The 23,341-nt window shown below is 40.5% G+C and overlaps 1 protein-coding gene across 3 annotated transcripts in view; it reads right to left on the bottom strand.

Annotated features, from left to right (window-relative positions):
- CA8 (carbonic anhydrase 8) overlaps positions 1–23,341 on the bottom strand; it is a 52,887-nt gene that overhangs the window by 6,945 nt on the left and 22,601 nt on the right. For 2 of the 3 annotated variants that reach the window (XM_048840762.2, XM_048840760.2), the window contains 4 exons: positions 10,642–10,737; positions 6,676–6,738; positions 4,551–4,599; positions 2,571–2,683 (listed from right to left, as the gene is read on the bottom strand). In XM_048840762.2, the coding sequence (XP_048696719.1) occupies positions 2,571–2,683; positions 4,551–4,599; positions 6,676–6,738; positions 10,642–10,737 (321 nt within the window). The remainder of the gene's footprint in view (positions 1–2,570; positions 2,684–4,550; positions 4,600–6,675; positions 6,739–10,641; positions 10,738–23,341) is intronic. The other variant, XM_048840761.2, reaches the window with a different exon arrangement.

Genomic DNA, 23,341 nt, shown 5'->3' with positions numbered 1-23,341 from the left:
ACTGTTCTCAGTGGTAGCAGATGACAGAACAAGAAGCAATGGTCTCAGATTGCAGTGTGGGAGGTCTAGGTTGAATAGTAGGAAACACTATTTCACTAGGACAGTGGTGAAGCACTGGAATGGGTTACCAACGAGGTGGTGGAATCTCCATCCTTAGAGGTTTTTAAGGTCAGGCTTGACAAAACCTTGGCTGGGATGATTTAGTTGGTGTTGGTCCTGCTTTGAGCAGGGGATTGGACTAGATGACCTCCTGAGGTCTCTTCCAACCCTAATATTCTATGATTTTATGAAAATGAAAATGTGTTGGAATGTACAGGAATGGGAGATCTAAATGTATGTTACATAAACTGTATAATATTTTCCCATTATTTCTATTTTTCCTTCAGCATCACATTATGTTAAAATCATCTGTATTACCAGGTTAATAATAGGAACATAGGAATTGTTAAATCAAAACAGACCAATGGTCCAACCAGCGCAGTATCCTATGTTCCAATGGCAGTCCCCAAATGCATCAGAGGACTATATTCAAAAAGACCCTATAGCACACATGATTTTGTAATACTGCAGTATTGGGGGATATTTCTTTTCAATCCCAACAGACTGATCTTCTTAGTGCTGAAGCATGAGGATTGATAGTCTTATAATTTGTCTCCTCCCTTGTACCATTGCAGATGCCATTATTATTATTTGTATAAATGTCTGATCCAGTTATGAAAATTTAGGAAGCTAATTTCTTCAACAACGTCCTGCGGAAGAAAGTTCTACAAATTAATGACAGGTTTCAAAGTAACAGCCGTGTTAGTCTGTATTCGCAAAAAGAAAAGGAGTACTTGTAGCACCTTAGAGACTAACCAATTTATTTGAGCATAAGCTTTCGTGAGCTACAGCTCACTTCATCGGATGCAGTATGCATTTGCAGTATGCAGTATGCAATTTCTGTGATGAAAAAAGAGATTTAGTAAACTTCTCTCCACAATAGCCCACAAAATCTATTAGCATTTTCAGTTGTGTGCATTGTATTCAGGGCTTTGTATTTACATTCTAAAATATTTTATTGACTATCAGAAAATACAGAATATAGGCTAAAAATATCTAAGTAGTGTAAAGCAGAATGTCATTCAAGGCCTCAGTCTGATAGCCACAGTATTATTTGATGCATCTGAAGAAGTGGTTTTTTGCCCACAAAAGCTTATGCCCAAATAAATCTGTTAGTCTTTAAGGTGCCACCAGACTCCTCGTTGTTTTTGTGGATACAGACTAACACGGCTACCTCTCTGATACTTGAGTATTATTTGTTTACCTTCATATTTAAGATCTTTTACTTATCATATCATACTAGGATGGTTATAGCAGTTGACATAGATTAATACAGAGTATTATTCTGAGTCTACTGATACCAACAGATGTGTTTTCATTCAATCAGTGCTAAACTGTCATGAGACCTGCCCTTTCAGCAAGAACATAAGTGTCAGACTCATGATTAGATATTTTTAAGTTGCAGTCATTTAATTTAAAAAGCTTTCAGAGTAGCAGCCGTGTTAGTCTGTATCCTCAAAAAGAAAAGGAGGACTTGTGGCACCTTAGAGACTAACAAATTTATGTGAGCATAAGCTTTCGTGAGCTACAGCTCACTTCATCGGATGCATGCCTTTTAATTTAAAAAGTAGTTTACTGGGAGCTCGTGCCTTTATTCTATGATTCAATATGAATTATATTGTTGAATTAATTTCTCATATTAAAACAAACACTGTCAACTTAAAATAAGTTGCAAACAAACACATTTCTTTGTGTTACAAGTAACACCTTCGATTATTAAAAGTGAAAGAATTTTTAAAAATCCAGTTTGTCACTGTTTATGCTCTTTTGTCTCTGCTGTTTTGCCTTCTCTCAGCACGGACAATGAAAAATCAGTGCATTCATATTCTATGTTATAGTTAGGTTCACCTTGCTCATTGCTGGTGTTCCTATGATTGGGTTTCAAACACTGCAGGGGAATATTTACGTGTTCAGCACCAACAGTTTCCGTTGGTATTTTTTATTTATGTTGCGCAGAAAGGCTTACATGTATTATAGAAGCATCTTTTTAAAAAAATGGGCCAAATTTATATTGACTGTTCATTTGCTAACTTTTACTATGTAAGATTAAGAAAAGAGTAAGATAAATAAAATAGAGTGCAAAGAAATAGAGTTAACCCGCACTATTAACAATTTTCATTCTCTAGGACACAGTGTCTCCTAGTGTGTCCTTGTTCCCTTAACATCAAAAAGAAGTGATATTTGAAAGCTTTTGATTACAAAGGATTGAATTTCTTTTGCTCATTGATTTCTTGCTTTCACTTTAGCAAAGAATTATTTTAAATGCAGATGATAAATGATAAGTTTTTTTTCCATCTTTGACCTTTCCACGCATTCACTGACTAAAAAGGTTTAACATTGACTTGAAAAGCCATGTACAGATTTAATGAGATCTTCAAGGAAAACCGGATATAGCATCATGCTGTATATTCGCACGCTATAACCTTTAGCTCAGAACCATATTCTCAGGTCACTTTAAGCACAATTATTACCTGCAGTTGGGATACAGTCAATGGATATCGAAATAATATCCAGGTAACACTTTCACTGCAAGGTGGGATGGTAAGGGAGCCCTCATATACCCAATAATCACGTAAAAGAGGATCTGAAATTAAAAAGAGTATTTAACGTTAATGTAGTAATTAAGGAGTTTCTATTCATATATGCACAGATTTTATTATAATAATTTATACTTACTCTGTCCAAGAATCTAAAACTGCTAAAATCTACAGAAATGGCTATTATTATCCCTATATTGCAGATGTGAAAAAGCAAGGTTCAGAGAGCGTACGTCCTCAGTCACACAGCAAATATATGACTGAGTGGAAAACCGATTCCAGGTCTTTTGATTCCCTGGTCTTCTGCTCTAACCATTAGTAAGTGCTGCCTCCTTTAGGACTAGACTGTGCCTAGCCCTGCCTGTATAAAAGGGAAGATGAAAGAATTAGTTCCTTTCTTGTAGCTTGGTCAGAGGAGATCAGACACAGTTTCAGGCTCTGATCCTGCAGGAAGCTCAGAGCTCTTTGCTAGATTGGGGTTTAAATTCTTGTGCCCCCACAGTGATAGGGCCAAGAGCTGCAACAGAAACCCCATGAGGAGGAGCAGGTATGGCGAGGGCTGTAGTTATACACTCCCTCCATATCCACATGTGCACCTTGGTCATCATGAGGAAGACCACTTGCTGCACCCTGTAAAAGTGCCACTGTATGCATTCTCCTAGTTCTCCCGTTGGCATTGTTCCACTGCAAACATTTTCACCCTCACCCAACATGCACATGGGCTTAAAACCACAATCCAGTCTTTAATTTTAGGCAGAGCTGGTAGGCAAGGGTCCTGTGGAAAAAACCAGTATGTGAGCATGTAATTAAAGACTATATCATAATGCATATGCAACAGGGGGCTGAATTAAGGTTGCGTTTGCAGCCTTAATTCTGGCATTTGCTATCTTTTCAGTACTTGACTTTCCAACCTTAAAAATGTTCTTTTAATGTAGTTTTTTGTCTGTAAAGTGGAAAGAGAATTCCACAATGGCGTGGAATTTGACATGGAGGCAGCCCTTACAATGGAAGCTTTGTTCTGGAGCAAATTGGTAGAACTGGTCAAAAAAGGGGTCACATTTTCATGACACCCTGCAATGCGGTTGGTTACACTAATTTGTCTTTGTTGGTCTAAGACTTATTTGCTGTGTGACTTTGGGCAAGTCACTTAACTTCTCTGTTACCCATGTGTGATGTACATTTCCTACCATTTGGGGCATGCTTTCCGTTGACATCAAGCCCAACGGAGCTGTGGGGATTAATTATCAAACTTTGTACAAATAGTTGTTTAGAAAAACAGCTCTGTATAAGGAATTACTAATATCTACCCTCTGAAGCCTGGAGGAGGAGAGAGCACTGCACAAAGATAGCACACAACTTTCCCTCTAACCTGGGTCTAATGTCTCCCCCAGAGCCAGCAGGGATGGAAGATTATCAAGCTGGCTGGCCAGAGAGTAGTGGATGTTGCACAATCTTAAAGAATATACTGGCATCCACACTCCCCAGGTGGAATGCTCAGGAAAACACTGTACCTCCACATCACCCCAGGCTGGGTCTGTGCCTCTAGGGCACCAATGAAGCCACTGATGTATGCTGTCACTTCCTGTGAGTATCACAGTTGGCAGCTGCATGGCAGAGGCAGTAATCTTGAAAACAATGATTAGACACAATGAGAAATATAATGGGTACTCAGTGGGTAAATTGCTGATAGCCAGACACTGTTCATCTCCACCGCTGGTCAATGGAGCACCCATGTCCTGATCTACAGAGAGTTTGCTGGTAATTCAGCTGCATTAAGCTATTCTCCAGGAGAGAATGAGTTGCAACAGGATTTTGTAAAGTGGCACAAGGTATTCAACTATTCAGAGCACAACATACGTAACAGTACATCTACACTAGTAAGTAAAGGTTTGCTGTATATGAAACAACACCTACCTGGTAATAAAGAGTTGGGATTAAAACAGGGTATTGTTTTGGACTTCCCCTGAAAAATCAATACAAATCCATCTCATCACCAGTTCTCATTAAAAAGATGTTGAAGGGAAAAAAAGAAGCCTTTGAAAGTTGTCATCACAGTAAGCCTTGAATTTCTGTCCCTGGCAACCACTGCTGACAGTCTCCATTGAATCATCATTATATTAGTACTTGCAGCTATACAACCCCTTTATTTATTTATTTAATATTTTCTGTCCAAGGCTACCCAGCCCATTTTTGTAGATCTCTGCTACCTTACTCTCTCCTTTTGGCACAGAGCCCCCTGTAAGGCCTTGATCCTGCAGCTCCTGCATTAGCTTCAGTGGGATTCCACATAGGTGAAGCAACGTGCCTACACACAGGACTGGCCCCTACATGAGCTTTGTCCCAAGCAGCCTGTTTACTCCATTATTTCTAAGGGCCAAATTCTGCCCATAGATGCCTAATAGCAGATGGCCTTTGAGATCATGGATGACAACATGTGCATCCAAGGACAGAGTTCACCGCAAAATTGAAATTGTCTTTGATTTTCAAAAGTGAATTTCAAAGCTTTGGGGTTTTTTCCAAAAAGATGCTTTACACCAACATCAACACTTTATAAATGTAAAAATTACCAGTGAGTGTGGGAGGGAAGGGTTATTCCCTGGAGGAATATTTTGTTATATGTTGCATGTGCGTTTGTATTTAATAGCAGACGGCAGGATCTCTGCAGTGGCTGTCTTGCTCTAGGAAAGGGGAAGCATTTTAAGGAAGATCCTTTTAATTGTTATTTGGTAACATTTGATTTAATTTTTATTTTAAATTGGAAGCACCTGGAGATTATTAACAGGTGCGGGAAAATGAATTAACTAAAAGTGCATTTTAAAACAAAGTGTTTGAAATTCAGTTCCCTCCTACCTTTACATGCCAAGTCCTGAGCATCTGGATTTGTATTTCCCACATCAAAATGCCTAACACAAATCCAACCCAAAGCCCATTGACTTCCACTGACTTCAGTGGATTTGGATCAGGCCCACCGAGCAGGAAGTGTTGTGCTTCACTCCGTGACTTGTAAAGCTTGTTAGAAAAATGTGTAACATACCAATTCTAAGTATTAGCGAATATATTATCATAAATTTCTCATTAACCTCTTTTGATTATGGCAAAGTTGGGTTGACATTGAAGATGTGATTTTGGGGTGTGACACTTTATAATATAAGACTATGTTGATGTGCTTAATGCAAATAAAATGTATGTATGCACAAAGAATGTATCATGCTGGCCCACTGAATTCATGAGTACGCATTCAGGATCTTCCTATTTTTATCTGTGCTACCAATAGAGTATAAAGCGTTCTATAAAATCTCTCTCTCTCTTACACACACACACACATACACACATGTACACAAACACACACAATAATAATCTGTAGAAATGAATGCTACACCTGGAGTACATGAGATATTGTTCAACTAAAACGAGATTTAAAATTCAGATTAATTAATAATAATACATAATTCCTAAAATTCCTATGGTTCAGTCTTTTCAGACCTATACAATACTTTTCATTCATCGATCTCAAAGCTCTTTATAAACCCAGATCCCCTGAATACCATTCCAATGCCATATCTAATTCATTGACTCTCTTAACAGGGTTCCACTATGCTATAGCCATATTGCAGTTGTGATTTTACCTGGGTGTTCAGTCTGCATATTCTGCTCTTGTATAACTTGAAACCTGACAGGCTGGGGACTACTGACAATGGGGTTCTCTGAACATTCAATACAGATCTTTCTTGGTGGTTGAGTTCACATTGACAAAGTATTAGTATCATTAAAAAAATCAATACTTGTGAACCGTTACTGGTATATGAGATTAAAACTTTCCCTGCAGTCAGAATAGGAAATAACTGTACTAACTGTGTCGGATTTATTGTTAAATGTTGACTTTTAATGGTGACCACTGTATTGTGGCTCCCACATGATATCTTAGCACAAACATTTCTGACTTCTCTTTATTTTTCTTGCTTCAGTTTATCTTCTTTGCCCGTCCCCCATTCAGTCCATCTCTGTCAACTATTTCTGCTTCCCTCAGACAATTCCTCACCTTGTACTGGATGTCCTGGAGAATTTCAGTTACGACCTTTAGGCCTAAATGTTCCTTTCCTATCTGAAACATAACAAACAAACAAGCAAACCCAAAAATGAACTTCGCTGCTGTATTGTTTCTGAAAACTAAGAGAAAGGTCAACAAGTCTGGCCAATTCAGTGCTTGTTTGTAGTTAAGTTATACAACCTTGGATTAACCAACTATTCTGGTACATGGCAAATTCAAACAAGAGGTACTAATTCACATACAAAAAAGTCATTGGCCTGAATGAAACTAGATTTAAGTAACTTTAAAACAGTAACAGAAACTGGCAGAATTAAAAAAAAAAAAAATCAAAGTCAAGGTTGATAAGCCTGAACTCACCTTGTTTTGCCTCCACAGTGCAGCACATGCTTCATGTAAGGGTCAAAGTCATGCAGCATCGTGAGGTATAAATGCCCAGGCTACAATCTGTCCTTACACATTTTTGTTAGAAGAGTACGTAGAAGAGAACTTAGTACACAAGCATGACAGAAACCTTTGAGTTTGTTCCCACAGTATTGCATAGCTGAGGCTGTGTGCTCCACTCCTTATTAAGGATAACCTCTCATTGAAGCGAAGGAAAGTTTGCTTGGATGAGAAGTGCAGAATCATAGCTCACCCCTTTCTTCCCCAACCCCCCATATACACCCACACCCTTTTTATACTCCAGGGGTGAAATCCTGGCACCATTCAAGTCAATGGCAAAACGTTCCCATTGACTTCAATGGGGCCAGGATTTCACCCCAGACCTTTATTGAATGTCTTTGAGAAGCAGACAAAAGACACATGTAGAAAGAAATTTTTAAAATGAAAGATCCTGATTATTAATGTAGATTTAAAGTAGCCAGGTTGAATCATAGAATCAGGGCCCATTTCTAACCTGAGCTATATATATATATGCTCACACATATATGCATGCCTGCCATTGACTTCATTAAGAGCTGTATGAACATGTACATGGGAACAAATGCGCTTAGATAGTTTACAAAATGTCATTGTTTAAATGCAGTATGTTTCTGAACTAGGTACATAAGCACTATAGAGCAGCATGGGCATATTTTTTAAAAAACCTACGGAAGCAAAAAACTTCACTGCACACACAGTTCTCCCCCTCTGGAGAGGATGAGAGAAAGAATGAACCACTTATGACAGATGTTACTCACATTGCTTAATGCCTTATTGGAAGATACTAAGATGGTGAGGGTCTATACAGAGTCTATCTAAGTCTATACAGAATAGAATAATAGATTTACAGTTTCCGAGGACCAAAAGGGACTATTGTGATCATCTAGTCAGACCTCCTGTATAACAAGGGCAATAGAATAAAATACGGGGAGCATTTTCAAAAGCACGTAAGTGATCTAGGAGCACAGGACCCATTGACTTTTAGTGGGACTCGTGCTCTTAAGTAGGTGATTTTGAAAATCCCTCCCTAAAAATCAGGAACTCATAAAACTTTCTGGGCTTGATTTTGATGTCACCATGCATCATGATTTCAGCTGAGTTATTCCTAACTTACACCATGCATTGTGAGAGCAGAACAAGCCCCTGCGGTGTTTTTACATTCATAAGAATGTTGACAAGATTGAAAGAACTAAAATTTGACTTTTTTTCTAATCTGCCAAATGTTTATCAATGCCTGTGGATGGGAGGAACTGGAGTGCAGGGGGAACTTGCACCAAGGCAGGAATAGGTTATTTTAAAAATGCACCCAACATTTCCAACTGACTTGTGGTCTTGGGGGTGCTCGGGCATGTGTTTGCGCATATAGGTTTTTAGGAGGAAAAAAATTTCAGTAGGAGTTAGAAACCTCCAAGAAGCGATTATAAACAGCAGGGGCTGAAAAAAAATCACTCTTTCTGCCTTTAACAGAAGTGAAAAGAAAATGTGACTTAATTTTCTCACTGGACCATTAATAAGTAGCATAAAGCAAATTATGATGTTTCTTTAGACAATTTTTAATTATGTGGAGCCTTTCTTGGCTAATAAGAAAACATCATGGAATGCTTAAGGCAAGAGACAGAAGTAGAAAAAAAGATACTGGTTAAGTTTCAAAGATTTATTTAAGAATGGTATGTAACTCTGTAAGTGACTCCAAGGTTATCTCTGCTGGAATTAGAGGGTGACTTACATAAGCAGTTTTGACATAAGCCTGTAGGATAAGAAGTTGAGAGAACTGAGAATTTCTAGCATTACTGTTTAACAATTCTATCTCAACACTGAGACTGTAACCAATGTACCTTTACATTCAAACAGAGGTAAATCTCAGAGGTGCTCAGAAGCTCATTATGGAATATGACTAATTAACAGTACAACTGTGAAAGGGAATCCATTTGATCAAAACATAAATCATAACTCTTTTCCTTGAAACTCCTTAAATGGAACTGTTCACTGCTTGTCATGACTAGGGCTGTGTGAAATCAATGCTTTGGGTTCACAGGGGTTTTGGGAATCAAAACTGGTTGGCTTTGTTCATAGGGTTCACAGCTCTTGAAGCCACTTCAGTGTCACTTAGAGTCAGGAGATCACATGAACCCACAATTAACTCCCAGGGTCACCAACAGGCCACACAGCCCCTTTATTTTTGACTTTTCAGGAAGGGCTGCCCCATGACCACCATCACCCAGCATCTCCCAGTCCAAAAGTCTCTCCCCACCTTATGCTCCTATGCAGAGGCCACACTATGGTGGTGTCCTTGGGTCTAGCACAAACTCTCTACGGGGTTACCCCTATTGGCAGCACTGGCCTGTGCTAAACTAAGTGGAGACTTATCCACACAACACTCCTCCTGTCCACGTATCTCCCAGGACCTGAATAACAGGACTGACCAAGAGTGGAAGGGAGCAAACTTTAAGTGGACTTGGTCCCTGAGAGATCTAGGAGGTGTTGTATCCCAGAGGCACACTACCTCCTTCTGTTCCCACTGGAGGGGTGTGATTCCACACCTGTCCAAGCAGAGACCTGTGTTGTACTGCCACCATTTACAGGTAGCACCATGCCGCAGTACACAACAGTTTAGGAGAAGAAACTTAAGAATTTCCTTTTCCAATTGAAACTTCAGGGTGAATTGATGGAGCCTGGATGTAATTACCCAAGCAGAAGTCTGGCCAGAACATCAATGCTAACAGCCTATTTCATATTAAGAGTGCTGTGGGACTTTTAACGAGCAAAGACGTGGTCAGCACTTCAGTTTTTATACAGCACCTGCAGCAGCACAGTGCCACCTAGCATGCTAGTGTTCAGCACTGACTGAGTAAGATTTCCAACACCACTTCCTGCTGCCACCTAGGTGTTCTTTGTTCTTCATCCGATGAAGTGAGCTGTAGCTCACGAAAGCTTATGCTCAAATAAATTGGTTAGTCTCTAAGGTGCCACAAGTCCTCCTTTTCTTTTTGCGAATACAGACTAACACGGCTGTTACTCTGAAACCTTTAAAGGTATGTCATCCAAGTACCTACCCAGCCCACTGCTGTTTAGCTTATATGCCATGACAAGGCTGCAGGACAAGGCGGTTAGATGGCACGTTTTCCATTCTTTAGTTACATTATTTTAAATATGTTGCTTTTAATCAAATATCATTTTAGTTACCATATACACTGAAGATACATGTAGACAAACACTTGTTGTAATCACTGTTCTCTTTAAGCTGTGCGTGTGTGCGCATGCACACAGATCCTAAACCCCGCGCACATGGCAAAACACTGCATGCACAAAAATTTGCACAGAAGCAATTTTTTACACACACAGCCTGTCAAAAACTTGCACAGAAGAAATGTTTTGCGCACACGGCCTGTCAAAAATTAGAGGGAACATTGGTTGTAATAGAATACAAGCAGCTGTCGATTTCTTTTGTTTTCTGAAATCACTAACGGTAGAAAGTAGAAGGGGACTCTTTTACAGGAGCCAAATGATAACATGTGATCACCACAGTAAAATATTTACCTGCACGAACAGAGCAATGATAGCTATACCGTGCTTCTTCCCCACTGCTTCATCAATACTGCTGTACCGTGTAGAGTTCCAGTGGATTAGATGGAGCTAAAACAAAACGATACAGAGAATGTCACCAGTAGGTAAAAGTTTCTGTGTACCTGAAAAACAGGAAGGTGATTTAGCTAACAAAGCCAGCACATATTATAGAAGATGGAATCCCATGATGACCATTATAAGTCCAGTAAGAAAGAAGGTACTGTTGATAGCCTCCCCTCCTATTTTAACCACAGAAAGGATGCCTTGCATTCAGCTCTCAAGTATCCATGACAAAGGCATGAATCAATGTGGGAGCAGTGCATTACAAATGGTGTACTCCCTCATTTTGAGGCTCTGATATAAACTCTGTAAACTCAAGCCATCGACATTACCTCTCACTGCCAGCTAGCTCTCTTCCAAACCTCAAATTCATATATGCCACATTAGAATATAGCTGTGGACATAAATTTTCCTAACGTTCTTTTAATTGGCTGGCTGTGCCTTCTTGATAGTACATGTCTTATGAACTACCACTGCAATGGTGAACTGCTGGGACCTCATCACTGAACAACAATCCCTCCTCCGCCCCATGCTCATTGAACGTAATGGGTTGGGAAAAGGTTAAATGGGGAAAAGGTAAACACAGGTAGCATGGCTGGGGAGAAGTGGAGACAGGCAGCTTGCAGATGCGAGAGATGAAGGTATTGGTGGATAATAAGTGTGTATTACGCTGCCTTTTTCCCCCCAAAGCGCCAGTAAAAGCTTGTGGAATCAGGGCTTGAATTAGTTGCTGCACATGTAAACAGGAAGCAATAGTCACTGGCTGGTAAAAGGGAGGTCTTATTCTGGCAAACTGGTACAGCTGCCCAGCAAGCATTGGGAATCCCTGTCATAGAAGCAATCTGTTAATGAAAAGAAAGAAAGGGGAAGACTGACAGCTTTATATAGTCAATGGCAATATGTATTTCAAACAGCTGACTGTTTCCAGCACTAATGATAACATGTTATCTCCTTGGCTGTGGCCCATAGCATTGCAGAGGTTTCCCCCACTCAAGCATGTCTGCTTTTAAGTTTATCTAGGAGCAGACCTGGCACATTCCATGCAGATAAAACAGCAACAAAAAACTAAATTTAATTCCCTGCTGTAAAATCAAGTGATCGATATTTTGCACTGTTACGTGTCTGAGGAGTGAAAATGTCACCTGTTTATCTAGCATTTTTCCCAGTTTCTCAAAAAATAGTCTTTAAAATAGAGTTTTTCTCTGTCTTACTATTTCTGCCTGGCACCCCCAAGCAGGGATGACTGCTCTCCACTCCCAGAGAGTTTGCTTAGATTGCTGAGCATCTCCCATGATCAGGCCCTCAGACTGCTGCCTCATCCCTTATTTCAGCTCAGATAGAAACCAAACATACAAATCTGATTATCATTCTTTCAGAAACATTCAATAAAGAATATTTAAATGTACTGTTAGCATTAGCATATTACATCATTTTGTTCATTCTGAACACAAATATTTGACATGATAAAGAAAACTCCAAGCTAAGTTTCGTTAGAAAGTCCAGTTGCATCTAGAAGTGCTAATATAAAAGGTACTTACCCATAGCTACAGAAGTTATAGGCAAATAAATTACCAGCTAAAACAAGACACAGAACTAAGTTGTGTCCCTGTACTCCTGCATTCATAAAACCTTACTTGGAACCAAATCAGTGTGAAGGAGCAAATCATCTTGTTTAAGTTTACTATTTAAATGTGTCCTTTGGTAATTTTGTTTTTTTCATAAGTTTGAAACTTTCACAAAATGACCTTTATTTCCATTTTCACTTTTTAATATTAAATGATTCTATAAAAAGCGAAACAAAAGATCAAATAAGGACAATTTAGTTACTAATACTGTCTCTAGGAAAAATTTGAACTAATACAACCCAATTAGTTTAGAAGGCAATGCTATACCTTAAGTCAGACTATTTGTCCAAAACGCTACATTATTTGATTAGACTGGAATTTGCAGATATTATGTTAGCCACTAGAGGGGGCTCACGCAGCCTCATGAACATAACAAACCTTGAAATTAACAAGGAAAAATCTACTTCCTACAAACAGGTCTGTACAGACACCCAAAAAAGAATAACATTCCAGTGACTGTAATTGTGATGGTAATGTCCTTGGTACTGCAGAAAACAATACCCCATATCACTGCTATTATTTTAAATGTCAGCATAAACCTTTCTTTCTGTGACCGTAACAATGGTCTTGAACGTTTAGAGAGCCCATTACTTTGACTAAGTCAACAGGCAGATCTGAGCTAAAGCCACCATGACATTCAATGTGTTGTTACGTTCAAAGAGGTAACATTTGTAATCTGACTTTTTTTGCATTCCGACAGCAACGTTGCAACATGTTGTTTTCTGAAGTTCTAAAAGGAAAATGCATGACTTGAGATTTTCCTCAATGAGGGGGAAGAATGTACCAGCCCCATATAGCACAACATCAGCATCCTTTACTTGTTGAGAGGCAGACTGGACTAGTAGCTAGGGCCCTAGACTGGGGTATAGGAGACCTGGATTCTATTTCTGAAACTGACCTGCTGTGTACTGGGGAGCAAATTACTTCACTTCTCTGTGCCTTCCCCACTGTGTCTTGCCTATCTATTTAGACTGTAAGCTCTTCAAGGCAGAGACTGTCTACTACAAGTTTGTACGTTGTCTAGTACAATGGGGCCCCAATCTCGGTGTAACAAGACTGATAACTGTAGCTCCGTTATTAAGAAAATCATTAGTGGTCAAATTTTGCTGTGGCCAGTCTACAAGGAGGAGCAGAAATACTGTGAAGTGCGTCCTGTGCAACAGAAGCCCTGGTGGGGATTTGTGCTGTGAAGTGCACCTTGCTGCTGCAGTGACCTGGTGGAGATCAGGATGATTATGGTCCACATCAGAGGAGGACAAGTGCTCTTGTGTTCTTGTAGCTGTAGAGCTCTGTAGTGGATATCCACATCCACAGACCATTTTTGTGGATCATCGATCAGATGAGGATACAAATTTTGTATCTGTGCAGGACTCTGTATATCTGGTTCTGTCCCTTGGCTTCAGAGGGTTGCTTGAGCCACCTTGTGGGTGCAGAAACAAAGCACTGAGATGACAGTTACTACTAGGAGATAAAAATGGATGCAGATGGGGAATAAGAGAGGGGCGGAATAGGATGGGTTGAATTAAAAGACTCCTGAATTTAACTGTGATGAGAGATGGGCGCATATGAGCATTAGTTAGGGACAAATTGGGCCTGGTTTTCGCATGTGCAAGGAGCCTTCCCTCCCTCACGCTCCAGCTACAGTGGGAGGCTCTGCATTCTCCTGAGCACATGCGCTATTCTCTGCTAGTGACCACTACATAGCTGAGAGTGGCAGGAAAAATATTGGGGGACAGTGCCACCCCCTCAGGTAAACACACAGTGCATGCTCCTAATGGGGTTACAGTGAGAATGTTCCCAGTGCCTGCTGGAAGAGCTCCAGGAGACATTGTGCATGGCACTTCACAGACAAGAAGGAGACAAAGGCCTTGTCCTCAGGAGTTTACAGTCTGAATTAGACAAGCAACATAATGAGAAATGACCACAAATCATACTATAAGAATGACCCCATGCCTCACTGCATTCGCTCTAGCACTGATGACTTTATACATGCACATTTAAACAAATAAACCGATGGATAGCTTCATTAAAAAACTAATCAAGCTAATTCTCCTCCAGGAGGGGAGGAAGAAAGAGAGTTCAAAACTGTACCTCTTCCTTCTAGTCTTATATACTTGGGAATCACTCAGAGGCTAAATTGATGGAGGCCATATAAGTAAATAGATAGGTACACCAAGGGGGAACCAAGAAAGGGAGACATCAGAAAACAAGTGGAAAAACAATTCTGCTCTTAGGAAAGCATTGTTTTCAAACTACCATTTATTTTTTACTCTTTGTGTGTGTGTGTGTGTTCTTTTGTTTGTTAGTTGTTTTATTTGTAATATGGTTAGGCATACAAAAGTCAGGTAACAACATGAGATACAAAAATAAAAACAACTACTGATGGCAAAAAAAAAAAGAAAACCCATCTACCAACAGAGATTATACAATTTGAACTCTGAGGATTACATTCCCCAATTGATAGAACATACAATTCCTGTTAATATTCATGGGAGTTGGATGTCCACCTTGAAGAACTGATCCCAACACTTCTGAAGATTTTTATAATACAAATATATGATGCCTTTGTAACTGTACATTTCATAGCTTCACTTTCCATCCAACATGCACCAATTTATATTCACTATTCTGAGAGTGATGCTAACATTTTGATCCTTATCAGACTAATGCACAATATTCTGCTAACCTTCATTTTACTCTAATGTGAGGCAGTCATATAAAGAACACATACTGGTGATACCCCAGACTGATATGACTATAACCACAGATCTGGTAAAATAATAGACTAAAATCACTAGACTGTACTGGCAGTTTATCATTATGTGGTTTTAAAGCATCCATCATTCAGAGGAGAAACAAGCTGAGACTGTCAGTACAACAGGAAAGGTTCTGTACAATTTACTCCGTTAAAGTTTTGATTTTCACTGGTTATGATGTTTTTATTGAGCCAGAAAGAGTCAGCTACTCTGCTACTCTGCCATTCGGATGCACAATGAGAAGTATTTTCATAAACTATTTATAAAACTAGGAAAAGGTCCTTAGCTGTCAAAGAAGAACTTATTTTCCTTGGAGGAGAAAATAATAATTCAGAGGATTTTATTGTAGCTGGATGAGTGGCAAGTTAGTAGCAAGTTCCTTTCAAAGTGAACTGAAACTTTAAAAATGGTAAATAAATAACACTGCACTGATGAAATTGACTTGTTCTGCCATCAGTTAGACAGAAGTTTCTTCTTAAGTATCACTAAGAAACTCAGATACTAGATTGAGCCTAGGAGAAATATTTCTTTCTGTAGGGGCCATATCCTAAGGACCTTACTTAGTTTTTGTTCCATCCTTCCTTAAGCCAAACACGCACTGATCTCAGTCCTTATGGTTTTACTCAGACAAAATCCCCTCTGACATTAACTTGAGATTTGCATCAGTAAGTAAGGACTGAATACAAACTCAGTAAGGACCTGAGCTTCAGGCCCTATGTTAATAATGTACCTGCGACTTTAGAATGATTGACCAACCCTGATTTAGAAAACCATGCTTTTCTGTTTCCAGGCCACCAGAGCAAGATCTTTTATGTCTGAATGAAAAGATGGGGCCCTAGGGTGCTGGAGCCTGACATGGAATCAGAGGCATTCTCAGTACTGCTGATAGGTTTATTAGTTCTGGCAGTCAGCTTCTCTCCATAACAAACAGAGTCACAGAATCTTGTAAAAGTTCACTCCTGACTAGGTCAATGGCTGTTCTGTGCAGCTCAAAGGGGTCATGAATTCACAGAGAACAAAAGCGATCAGTTAAGCTCTGATGTCAGCCAGTCTTATTCTTACACATCGAGAAACCTAGTCAGGAAGTGCTATATCAGGTACCTGGCTGCAGACATCCAGCAGTGCAAACTCTGGATTGCAATGTTACCTAGTCTTCTAAGCTATGTCTGACTTGACTCACTATTAGCCCTGTCCTTTACTGCCACATTCCCATATCCAACTGTCATCTGAGTGACAGACCCCTCCTGAGATGCCATATGGAAAAGCTCCCTATGGAATAAATCACAGTTCATTATTTATGATGACACATCTGATTAACAGTACAGATTGGTGTAGGACCTTTGAGATCTGGGCTCAGTGGTTGTGGTGGGCAAATGGGAGCCAGTTACCTATTAGGGTGAGTTGGTCTGTTTCCCTTCTGAGGAAGGGAACAGGCTCACACTTGGGAGGAAGAGTCTGTTTGGGAAGGGGAGGCTGAGCAAGCCATCTGTCTGGGGAGATAGACACACAAAGGTTTGGTGGATCTAAACCCCATTTAGCCTTAATCCAGCCCTGACTACAAGTATGTTATTCATTTACACAATAGGGAATAATTTGCCCAGTTTTTCTACATTAAAAAGTATTATATATTTTTACTTTCTTTAACTGTTATAAGAGGAATTATGAAATCCTCATTTAGTATTTGGACAAACATAAAGAACCATTCCTTCTGCACTACTCAAATGACAGTTTTAATAGTAAACTAAGCAGCTGGGACTGGAAAGGCAATTACAGGCCAGCTCATGCTCCCTCAAAGGCAAACGTCTATTGACTTCAGTGGCAGCAGGACTGGGCCCTGACAGAAAAAGTCTGCACAAGGCAACAGCACATTGGTTGAGAGAACAGAATGCAGCATGAAGCACCTGCACAACCTGGCTGTAGCCACTTCCCCCAGTCCAGCTAGCAGCCATGGCCCATGGCACCCCTTTAACATGGTGATGTGGTCCTGAGGATTAGCTCTGCTCATGAGCCTCCCAGTTGTGCTCTTCTCACACTGAGCTCTTCTCCACACTTCTGTGAAGAATATGGCTGGGGATTTAAACTTCACAGTTGTGACACTCTGTGCCTGGGGGAACCCCCTGCATCTCCATGTTCATCCTTATAAAATGATTGTGTGGTATCCAATGCAAAATTTGTCCTGTCTTTGGAAGGCTTATGATGCACTGAGCATTGTTGTTATAGTAATGTTATAGGTTTTAATTTCATGTATATAGTTATGAGGCTGAAAATGTGTCCTTGTGGTTTAAAACAAGCCTAGGCAAAACTCTCCAGAAACAGAGGGGCAGTTCACACCTCATCAGGGCATGTATGGGAAAAACGCAACCCAGCCTCACAGGAACAAAGGACACTAGAATAGGCAGCAACAAAGGATCTGTTGGACTCTTGAGTGAGTTATCCCTCTTCCCTTGGTCAGTCAGGGACTATGATGAGGTAATGCTCACCTGACCCTGAAGGGGCGGGGGGGACAAAGCCAAGAGGGAAGAAAGAACATGATAAAAGGGAGAAATGTTTGCCATGTTCCTCCTCTCTCTTCCACCACCATCTACAGACATCATCACCAAGTGACTGAAGCGCTGATCAAAGGGGAGAGCCTGGCTGAAGGGCAACAGCCAGCCTGTGGTGAGAAGCATCTAAGTTTGTAAGGGCACTGAAAGTTTTAAGATCAGCTTAGAATGCGTTTTGCTTTTATTTCATTTGACCAAATCCGACTTGCTGTGCTTTGACTTATAATCACTTAAAATCTATCTTTTGTAGTTAATAAATGTGTTTGTTTATTCTACTTGAAGCAGTGCGATGGTTTGAAGCGTGTCAGAGACTCCCCTTGGGATAACAAGCCTGGTACATATCAATTTCTTTGTTAAATTGACGAACTCATATAAGCTTGCAGCATCCAGCGTACATAACTGGACGCTGCAAGACAGTGGTTCCTAGGGTTGTGTCTGGGACTGGAGATATTGACTAGTGTCATTTGGTTGCACAATCCAAGCAGTTTACATGCCAGAGGGTGTGCGGGAACAGCCCAGGAGTGGGGGTTCTCACAGCAGAGCAGGGTAAGGCTGGCTCCCAGAGCCAAGGATTGGAGTGACCTAACAGATCACTGGTCCAGATAACATCAGGGGAACATCACAACAGTATGTTGTGGATTCCCTCTATATATTCGCTCCACTATTTGTTCCCCACAGGAAGGCAGACATATGGCATGCCCATTGTTGGGTTTTGGGGGAGGGGCAGGGAGGATCTAAAAATGCGGGACAAGAATGAGGATCATAGTGAGCAGATATGTACAATAATATGCTGCCATTGCTGAAGAATAATTTTTCAGGTGTATCTAAGTTAGAAAAACATTTTGTTGCTACTGTAACTTCACTATGATTACTGAGCATGTGCTATTTTTGTAATCAGCTATTCATTTTCTTCCATTGCCTAAATTCTTACTCTCATTGGCTAATTATTACAAAGACTCCCTTCTTTTATGCAAGCAATGTCAAATGTAAATTAATCCTTGGGAGCCTGTTTGTTTCTCTGTCAGAACTAGGTTACACAGAAATTTCCCATTAGCTGTGCAACTAGGTACTGTAATCTCTGGAACAGTTTGTTTAGGCCAGTATTGTTGTCAGCTAAGCATATTTCTAAAGGTTTAAGACAAAGACTGTCCCTATTAGTTCTGTGTGTCTCTCAAGCTCAAGAGATTCCAAGGTTCTGTTTGGGTGAGCTAAGCATCATACAGCTTATCAAGAGGGGTATCCAAATGTATCCTATCCAAACCTGATTTCACTCTGGTTTTAAATATTGTATGAATACTGTGGAATGGCCCTCTCAGACAAAAAGGAAGTGCAATGGAGTAGAAGTTACAGCTGCTAGGATCAGCATTAACTTCAAGACAGATATCTGCATGAATAGCAACCCAGTTCAGAGGGAAGCCTGCCACCAACAACGACTACTGCCCAGCCACCCCTTTGAATTTCCCTCCTCCAAATTGCTGAGCTCCTCCAATGTGTGGCATGGCTACAGAGGAGCCTCTTCTGGGTCCCAAAATAGAGGGTAACTCCTGAGCTTTTCCACCTTGTTGTAGTCTTCCTTGCTCTCCTTCACATTTCACATCTGAGGCATCAGAGGGCATGCTCTAATTTAGGTTGCACCAGAAGAAAGGCAGAGAAATCCAATATAGGCATCCCAGTGCAAAGGATTACATATAGATGAGTGCATCATTACACATAAAGACTACAAATGCCTCTGTACCAATGCAGGAAGCTTGAAAACACAAATAGGTTGGCTTTCATGTACTGGTTAGATGAGAATGAACTGCATTATACCATGATTTCTGGCTGCAATTTATACTAGAAAAATGGTTTTGGTAGAAGAGGAAGAGAAGTATTACTACGTATTAAAGAATCTATGGGATATAGAGAGAGTGTCTTAGGAAGAATAGGTTTTCTGTGTAGAGAAGAATACTTAGGAGGTAGATTCAGCAGGAATACAAATCTGAGTTTATTAAAATTAGGATGCACATGGGGCTCTCAATAAGAACAAAGATGAAGTCAAAGGGAACAACTATGGGGGAAAGCAAAAGCCGTGGTAAGCCATCATCATCCTTGTCCTTGACCTTGGGGCTGAACCTGCCCTGGACATAAATTAGAGCAACCTAAGGGCTGCTCTAACTTATACTAGCCAGTAGAGTCCTCTAGAGCAGTTTCAGAGTAACAGCCGTGTTAGTCTGTATTCGCAAAAAGAAAAGGAGTACTTGTGGCACCTTAGAGACTAACCAATTTATTTGAGCATAAGCTTTCGTGAGCTACAGCTCACTGTAGCTCATGAAAGCTTATGCTCAAATAAATTGGTTAGTCTCTAAGGTGCCACAAGTACTCCTTTTCTCTAGAGCAGTGTTTCTCAACAACCGATCCATGGACTGGCATGGCCCCTGAGATCTCCCTGGCACAGTTTAGGAAGGCAACAAGCCAGTCCCTGGTATCAAAAAGGTGGAGGAACACTGCCCTAAAGGATGTTCCACGGGTTCAGGTTTGCCACAGGGCATCATGTTGTGGTTCCACCCACAACATGATACAAAAGTGGAGGAGAGTGTATGAAGTAAAGGGAATCTTCACCTGCCCATTTGGAACTGGTATGATGTTCCTTTTATAGGTTCTACAATGCAAAGGTGAAAGCAAAGGTGTCCTAGTGAAAGCTTAGGACAGGGGTTCTCAACTGGGGGGTCAGGATCCCTCAGGGGGTCATGAGGTTCTTATATGGGAGGGTCGCAAGCCATCAGCATCCACCCCTAATCCCACTTTGCCTCAGCATTTCTAATGGTGTTAAATATATTAAAAAGTGTTTTTAATGTATAAAGGGGGGGGGTCACACTGAGAGGCTTGCTATGTGAAAGGGGTCACCAGTACAAAAGTTTGAGAACCAATGTCTTAGGATATGGTCCAGAAATGTATGTGAGATTAGAAAGGCAATAGAAGCTAGTAGAATGGTAATGTGTAATTTCAGCTACCCAAATACTGAGTAAACAATGTCACATGAGGGCATGACTTGGAAAACAATTTCTTACTACCATAACCAATAGTTTGTGTGAGCGTTTAAAGGGGAGAAACTTGACTTACAGCTGAATTGTTTTAAGAAGCAAGTGTGTTTGAGCCACTAAGACTGACCATAATATACAGTAATTAAGTTCCACATCCTCACAGGGGGATCATACCAAGGAATACTACCATGGCACTCAATTTCAAAATGGTGATTTTTTTTAAAATAGGAAGTTAGTTATTAACAGCCTGAAGGGGAAAGTTAGGAAATTAAAATTCATAGAAGCAGTATAGAGGCTGTTTGAGAATATCTTAGTGGCGAGACAGAAAGTCTGTGTAGCCCACAACACAAAAAGGAAGCAAAAAAGTGAACTAAACAAAAAAGCCTGTGTGGTTAAATGGCAAGGTGCAGGTGTTCAGTCAGGCTAAAAATATATCATTTCACCATGCAAATTCAGTCTGAGTGAAGCTAGGTGATAACTGAACAGAACATCAACTTTGGCCAGAACTTGCCTTCCCTCCTTAGTCCCTTCCACGGGTGCAGAAGGCTTGATGGGAACTACCTTTTTGTTCTGTGTTTGTATAGCACCTAGCTCAATGGGGCCATGGTCCAGGACTGGGGCTTTAGGTGCTACCAGAGGACAAATAAATAATAGTGAAAGCAATGTGGGTCTGATTCCAGTGTGGCTCTGAGGAATAGGGTACAAGGATCTTGAGCTGAGCATCCACATCACCTGTACAGTTTTGTTCCACGTGGGATACTTGCAGGCTGTTGAGGAGAGCTCTCGGTGAATGGACATGCACCTGGGATGCTAACAAAAGCTATGTAGTTTATCATTACAGGCTGGGCTTTTCAAACGAACCCCAGGGATGCTGATATTCCACTGAATTTTAACAGGAGTTGGGCACCTAACTCCCTTAGTCTCCTTTAAAAGCAGACAAAAATGGCTGCTATACAGAGAAGTGAATAGAACTTTGTTCCCACGTGACAGAGTGCTATCAGCAGCACGCTGAACACTGACAATATGGAGAAGGCTGCAGGTCCAGCTGAGGGCAATTATACACTTTCTGGAGGGCATTGTGAGCACTGGGCTAGCAAGGTAATTGGAGAGAACATAGGGGGAGGAAACAGGAAGCAAGGGGCAGCTCAGGAGGAGGTCAGAAGGAAGCAAACAGTTTGCATACACTGCAGGGAAGCCTTCCCTGGCTGTAAGACTGCATTGCATGGTATTACTATGTAAGAGAGGAGTAAATACACACCTTGGTATAAGATAAGCAGCCCAGTGTGTATGGCTGGCTGTGAAACTACCAGAGCTAGCTAGGCAAAGAGGTTCACTGGGTAGTAACAGAGGCACCCTGAGACAGCCCACCTTTGAAAACAATAATAAAGGGGATCCTGAGAAGTATGGACTGAAGAGCAGCATTTCAGTGCTAGGGAACATAGTTGACAAAAATCATTAGAGTTAGAAGGCACCTCAACGACTATAATGGGGAAAAACCAGCACAACTTCTGCTAAGCTAAATGGTATCTCTCTAACCTGTCATAATTCACTGAATGAGAAAGAAGAACCATTGGATATAATTGACTTTGAAAGTCTAAGGGCTGGTGATATAAAGTCCCTCAGAATTAGTATGACTATTCATATGTTTATTTACTTGTATTGCAGTAGCCTTTACAGGCCCAGTTAATGATTGAGGCCCTATTGTGCTAGGTTCTGTAAACATACACAACAAAAAGATAGCCTCTGTCCAAAAGAGACAACAGGTGGGTACAATGAACAGATGTGAGGAGAGCACAAGGTAACAGTGAGATGCTGTTCAGCCAATTTCGTACCCACGGGGTAAGATGTAATTCTCAATCATGGATTAAAAACTAGCTGAGAGATAGAAAGCGTAGATTAGGAATAAATGGCCTGTTCTATAGCAAGAGGCTGGTAGTGGTGTAGCCCAAAACCAGCACTGACTAGTGTTCTTCAATTTATTTACTAGCAACCTCGAAGAAGGGTTGAAAATCTGCTGGCAACACAAAACGATGTAATTAGTCAATAAAGGGCAGGATTGCAAGGCACACACCAAAGGGCCTGAACAAAACTAGATGACGGCATGGCACACCTACAGCTGAAATTCAATTTATATGAGTGAAAGTGCAAGGAAGAGCTGAAACTATCCATACACATGGTGATGGGTTCTGAAGTAGTTGTAACATTTGAAGAAAAGCTCTAGGTGTCATTGTGGACAGCCCAGTTTGCTTAAGCAGTCAGAGTAACTAAACTATTAAGTTTGCTTAAGCAGTCAGAGTAACTAAGCTGTTAGGCTGTGTTAAAGAAGGGATAGAGAATTGAGACATTACATATAAATCAATGGTATGTCCTTATGCTGAACAGTAAATTCACACATGACAATCTCATCTCAAATAAGACATAGCAGAAATATTGACAGTCCTCTGAAAAACAGAATTAATAGCAGGAAGGGCTTCCATGGGGGAAAGACTCTAAAGACTAGAACTATTTTTGGCAGGTTGGAAAGACAAGTAAGGATCAGAAATACAGAAAAGGCCAGCCAAGTTCTCCTCTTTACCCCATCTTACAATACAAGAAGGGATTAATTTTAGCAGAAATGCTTCATTTTAGGGCTGTCAAGTGATTAAAAATGTAATCACAATTAATCATGT

The sequence above is a fragment of the Caretta caretta genome, chromosome 2 (assembly GCF_965140235.1).
Source record: "Caretta caretta isolate rCarCar2 chromosome 2, rCarCar1.hap1, whole genome shotgun sequence".
Taxonomy (NCBI): Eukaryota; Metazoa; Chordata; order Testudines; family Cheloniidae; genus Caretta; species Caretta caretta.
Note: the sequence above shows the minus strand (reverse complement) of the source record. Positions and strands in the feature narration are given on the sequence as shown.